Source organism: Aplysia californica, unplaced genomic scaffold (genome assembly GCF_000002075.1).
Source record: "Aplysia californica isolate F4 #8 unplaced genomic scaffold, AplCal3.0 scaffold02703, whole genome shotgun sequence".
Lineage (NCBI taxonomy): Eukaryota > Metazoa > Mollusca > Gastropoda > Aplysiida > Aplysiidae > Aplysia > Aplysia californica.
Window position 1 is genome coordinate 1 of NW_004799973.1, and position 5975 is coordinate 5975.

At 39.1% G+C, this 5975-nt stretch overlaps 1 protein-coding gene across 1 annotated transcript; it reads right to left on the reverse strand.

Moving 5' to 3' along the window:
* Positions 1–531: 531 nt before the first annotated feature.
* Positions 532–5833, reverse strand: LOC101849431 (rac GTPase-activating protein 1). The gene is made up of 5 exons (XM_005113480.3): positions 5640–5833; positions 2817–2898; positions 2337–2478; positions 1160–1220; positions 532–677 (listed from the first exon to the last, which is right to left on the reverse strand). The coding sequence occupies exons 1-5, from the start codon at positions 5658–5660 to the stop codon at positions 534–536; spliced, it is 450 nt and encodes a 149-aa protein (XP_005113537.2). The 5' UTR covers positions 5661–5833; the 3' UTR covers positions 532–533.
* Between the last annotated feature and the right edge of the window lie 142 nt (positions 5834–5975).

A 5975-nucleotide genomic window follows, 5' to 3' on the forward strand; every position in this document is an offset into this window, starting at 1 on the left:
GTCTGAGAGAACCAAAAGATCAGTTAACTAGCAAAACCTTCATCTAACCCTATCCTTACGTTGTGTTTTACTATTTTACTATCGTATCCATACGACGTGGGGAACTCTGTGCCACTCCTTTCCAAAGAGGAAACTTACTCATGAATCCAATCTGTACGCTTTGCATAGCAGTCTGTCAAAATGATTTTTTGAGAAATACTGAAAGTTTCAAAGAGATCTTCGCACTAAAAGTATTCTAAAATGTTGAAGAATACAACCCCGGGGGTACAAAATGACCCCAGGGAGTGTGGATAGGGTTGAAGCAGTCATGGCAATAAACTGACAGTCAACATTTAGTAAAGAAACCTCTGATTCTATCTGAATCTGAATGCACAAAGAAGATATGTAGGCCAACAGAGGAACTGAGCAGGACGGCCCAGTACATATGATAGATACTAGACGTCAAGTGTGATGCAATCAAGAAGCAGAAAAAGATGAATGCACCGGAACTCTGAGAGCCCCAGTAACTGTTAAAGACTCAGCTTTTTCGTCCATTACCTGGTATTGCTCATGTCGTTCTGTGTGCTTAGACGTTGGTTACTGGTAAAAGCTGCCAGTCGCTCCCTGTCATTCTCATGGATAATGCTCTTGCTGTTCTTGTCAACAAGAAGCTCTCTTATTACACCAATTTGACGATCCTGGAAAACAAAGTATTTTTATGAATTTTACAGTGGAATACATTTCATACCAAATCTTTCAAAATTTACGAACAAAAAGTTTTGAAAAAAAAGTTCATGTTTACTACAAACATTCTTGCACTCACATAAAAAATTTAACAATATATAGTGAGAGAAAAATAAAGGCTGGGGGGAAAATGCTAGAACATGAACATTCAATCAACTCAAAGAATTATATCAGTTACAAAGTAACAAAGGTTGTCATAGAAATTGAACATAACACTAACAGCTATTAATTTCTGCATCTGATCTGCTCTCAATGTCTATCTCAGTATACAAACATGGGTAGACTCTAGTTCAAATTCTATACTGTAAGAGTACAGAAAAGAGGTCTCCTCTGAGTCTTTAAAACATAATTTTACTCTAATTGCGAACACAAAATGTTGCTTTATCTTTCAATTTCATACAATTTTAGCAAAAAAGAATAAAAGCAAATCTTTTACCATATCATCCTTCTCTTTCTCTGCAGTTTTTCTTCTTTGTAATTCATATTCCGCTTGGAGTCTGCAAAGATTTTTAAAAAAACAACACACTTGTCAAATCAGTTTTCACATTTATTTTTAATATCTAAAGCCTGAAAACAGAATAAAAATTGAGATGTCATAATCATAAGAATTGTTTCATGGGAACTTTAATATATGCACAGTCAATATTTTGACCCACTTTATTCTATGTGGAAAGAAACTTTGAGCTTGTCATACACTGTGTGATTGTTAACCCTATCTGTACGCCATGTTTTACTATCGTATCCATACGAAGTGGGGAACTCAACTCAGTGCCACCACTTTCCAAAGAGGAAATTTACTTGTTAGTCCGATCCGTACGCTTCGCATAGCAGTCTGTCAAAATGATTTTTTGAAAAATACTGAAAGTTTCAAAGAGATCTTACTAAAATTATTCTAAAATGTGAAGAATACAACCCCGGGGGTACAAAATGACCCCAGGGTGTACGGATATGGTTAACAACCATCCTGAATGTAACATAAACACAAAGGTGTGGCGAAAGAGATCTTGATTGGCTCGTCGTCGTCGTTGCATTATGGGGGAAAAAAAGGGAGTGCGGGGGAAGGGGTGGAGAGTTATTGGTTGTGAGTTTAAATTTCGTAAAACAAAAGAATAAGAACAACAGTACACACTTTTGATCCAGACCGTGTATCACTACTACAGATCATGCAGCGTGTCGCAGCTGACAATTTCAAGTTTCATACAAAGATCTGGTCTTTTATTTCTCTACTTATAATTGGCCTGTGCGGTCACCCACAGCATAAAAGCAAAAAGGATTTTTTAACATCTCTTCTCGTCAAGGCAAGGCACAATCCATGTCTTTTTAAGGACAAAGCGGTATGGAGTCACCAAATGGGTTCTATGCACAGAGAGTTATTTATAAGTTAGACAGCTGCAGGCAACAAAGAGATGTAGAGCGTCGGGTTCTGATTGGTTTTCTTCCTTGTACTCTGAGAAGGTGGGCTTGAGTTGGGGCAGCCAAATGACAAATCAGATTTTGAAAATTCAAAATCGAGGTGTTATGGTTCTTGTAAAATTGAAAAAGAAAAAAAAGACTATTCTGCCAAATACGTAATGGTGGGCAGCCCTGCATGGTTGACAATATCAGAATCTTACCTGGCATGCTTTAGCTGAGTCTCTAGGGTGGCAGCCTGAGCCTCAAGCCTCTTCAATTTGTCCTCCATACTTTCATTCTTCTGTTCAGAATTCAGCCATTTCACACGGTTTTCATCTTGGTTGACAGTGAATATTTTGAATTCTGTAATACGTAAAATTTGAGGAAGGTCAATTTGATAAACAAACATCAACAAATAATCCGCTGACAATCTACCATTACAGTCCCGTCATGAATTAAGTAATGAAAGGCTTTTTTTTTTTTCGAATTTCAAATTCTAGTTCATAAGATTTCACTCCTTGTTGAAAATAAAGATCCTATTTTACTCAATAATGTCAGGGATAAGACAACTACTGCCACAGCAACTCCAATCAGAGTAAGTAATGTTGGGGGGGGAAAAAAAAGCTCCTCATAAAAATTATTCTGAAAGCAGTTCCATGCGTTAGTCCATACTTCCCACGCATCAATCTATAAAAACAAACCTGCTTCACATCCTGACTGCAACACTTTTGCTTTTCGCATCAACTCATCATATGGTGCCACCAAAGATTTGGCAGATTCTCCCTGAAATAAAGATGACAATAATAATGGTAAAAAAATGTAAAAATTATTTCTAACAAATAATATAATTTCAATGGTGATAACCGAGCTTACCACTTTCAGAAACAATTTTCAAACTGAAAGAGATGTTCATAAATTTTATTTTGAAATGTGGAACTTTATAATATAATCTGAAATATCTGTCATCTTTTTAAAAAATTAATGCACCTGTAATAGTACTGAGCTTTAGAGCTTTTGTGTGTGTGTGTGTGTTTTGTAAGCGCCATCGAGCACTTTTTGTGGATCTAGCGCGTTATAAATTCATTTATTATTATTATATAACTGGGTGAGTTTTGTTTGTTTTTATTCGTGGGAGGGGGGCAGTTTTAGGCTTAAAATAATTTTAAAACATGAGGGCATGGTCCAACGCATATATATATTATATATTATATATATAATAATATGTGATCTCACCTCAGGTGAAAATTATAACCTATGTCTCGTTATTCTCACCCCCTCCCTTGTTTTCCCGGAAATGACCCAAGAGAGATCAGGGCTGAGGTTAGCGGGGCTGATGCTCTACAGGATTGTGTTGGTGTCCGAATAGACATACATCTAGATCTAGTCACAGTCTGGGTTGTCAAATTGGAGCCAAATCCCAGAAATTTGGCTCTTTTGGATCGTGTCTGGCGCAGAGAATTTCATTTGGCTCTCTGGCTCTTTTTTGGCTCCAAAATGTTGAAGAAGAAGGGGACAGAAGAGGCAAGAATAAAAAAAAAAAAAAAAGAAGAAAAAAAAAAAAAAAAAAAGAAAGTGAAGAAAAGAGCTTGGATTGCTTAAAATCATACGATTTCACGTCCTCGTCCATTTGGTCTGAATAATTTACAACCCTTCAACCGTCGAGCAAAAACATGGTCTCGTGCTCATGTCTCATTACGTTCGTAATAGGCTCCCTGTTCCTTGAACCAATATAATAACGCATTGTGTGCAGAGAGGCCAGCCATCGTTAAGTTTGTAAACAACGAATGGTCCCACATACGCTCAGTGTCTGTAGTGAGTCTTTTTTTTTACTGTCCTGGAGAGGCAAAAATTTTTTTTACATTATTATTCGTTCCCAACCACATGCGGTAAGCCACCAAGGGCCTAGGTGATTTTATCGGCCTGCGAGAGGTCAGGGGGGAGTCCTCGCCTCATGCCCACACTGGGGTGGGAGCTATTCTCACTGGGGGGCGGGGTGAAAATATTGAGACATGGGTTATTCTCACCAGGGGTGAGAAAAAAAAAGGTGGCCTTTTGTGATCGGGGGAAGGGGAGGGGTTGTATCCATGTCATCTTCCCAGTCTGCCTCAGTGGGTCTGTGATCAGTGTAGATCTGATGAATGATTGAGTTAATAATCTATTTCAAATAAAAATTTATAATTTAAATTTTATATACGCAACGCTGGGCCTGCGCCAGTCACAACTATTATCTAGATCTAGATCTAGAGTCTAGAGGATATTCAGTTGATTCATGTTGTACGTATAAGTTCGTCCGCATTCGTAATTCGTGTGTCCTCAAGTATCTCTGTTTGTTCGTGTGTTCACAGGTAGGCCCTACCTGAATCAAAGAGTGACTTTACTTTGTATGATAATTGTAATAAAAGACATTGACATAAATCTAGATCTAGATCTAGATCTAGGCTAATAAATTTGGAACAAAGACTTCATTTACAAAGTCAAAATGACTGACATCAGATGTCCCACACCATAGTGTGATGTTGCATGACCCTCAACCACAGCCCCCGAAGTTCTTCTGAAACTCGACATGCACGAGAGAACCCCTCACCCAGCCACCGTGAACGCCCCTGCCCCTTACGACAGCGCTCACAGCCACAGGGATCAAAGCGGAGATGGTGAAGCGCCCAGTCGTCTCTACATCTGGGACAAGCGAAGAATGGACATATTTTGCTCAGCATTGGGCATTGGTCAGAATACAAGTCACATGACTCACTGGCGAGGATATCAATATCATCTTCCAACTCCTTGGAGTGCTGCAATGAGGCCCTGCCTCCACTGTGGCTATTCTCACCCGGTGCGTGTGTCAACAAATTTTGCGTTCACCCTAAACCACAGAATTCTACACTGTGACTTTGATAAGAGAAAAATTGTAGAATTCTGTGCTGTGAACAAACGTTCCATTACAACTGTACTTGTAGCCTACTAAAAGCGTACAATTTTGTCTGTGGGCAGGGGAGAGAGAGAGAGAGTGAGAGAGAGAACAAAACAAAATGGCGACCCGCATAGTTCGGCTCGATTCGAAAAGTTAAATAGCCGTAGCATCTTTGTAGACAACCAAATTAATTTACTTTTGTGTTTTAACATCATTTTTTAACTTTGTTTTGGTCAATTTGATCGTCCACACCGATAGACAGTATTCAGAAAGAGACAGAGAGAGAGAGAAGAGGGGAGGAGTAGATCTTGCGAGACCGGGCGGGTGAGAATAGCCACTTTCCCACTGTAATCACAAGGACTGAGTTTCAACAATCTCACATCATATTATGACGAGCCCACTCTCCTTGGCCACATAAAATCCCAGGCCCTCCGTTAAGAAAATGTCATGGTGGCTAGACTACAACTTCAACAAATGCGGACGAACATAACAACATAAATCAACTGAATATATCCTCTAACAACTGCCGGGACTGGGCAAACTCGGGAAAAACCTTGATTGGGCCTCCTTCTTGGTGGACTTGGGCCGGCTTGGGTGGGCAAGCCTGTTTACATACCTTGTTCTTTCCCAGTGTCATTTTGAAGTCTTCTCGGGTAGAGCGGAAACAAATGTAAAATATCCTTGTGTTTACGTTTCACTAAATGACTTAAACTTTTATGTACAAATAAATGTAAAATTCATCCTTCGTCCACTGTTTACATTACATGCTTTGCTTTTTCCTCAACCGCTTGTCTTGAGTTTGAAACAGAAGAAAACGTTCAGCCAATCAGCGAACGGAAAAGGGAAGGGAAATAACTCAAATAAATTTGATACAAGGGAGAGCAGTCATAAAATTAAGGCCGACACTATTCTCCGAACGTTCGGGAAAATAAATCTGGGCACTATTCACGAA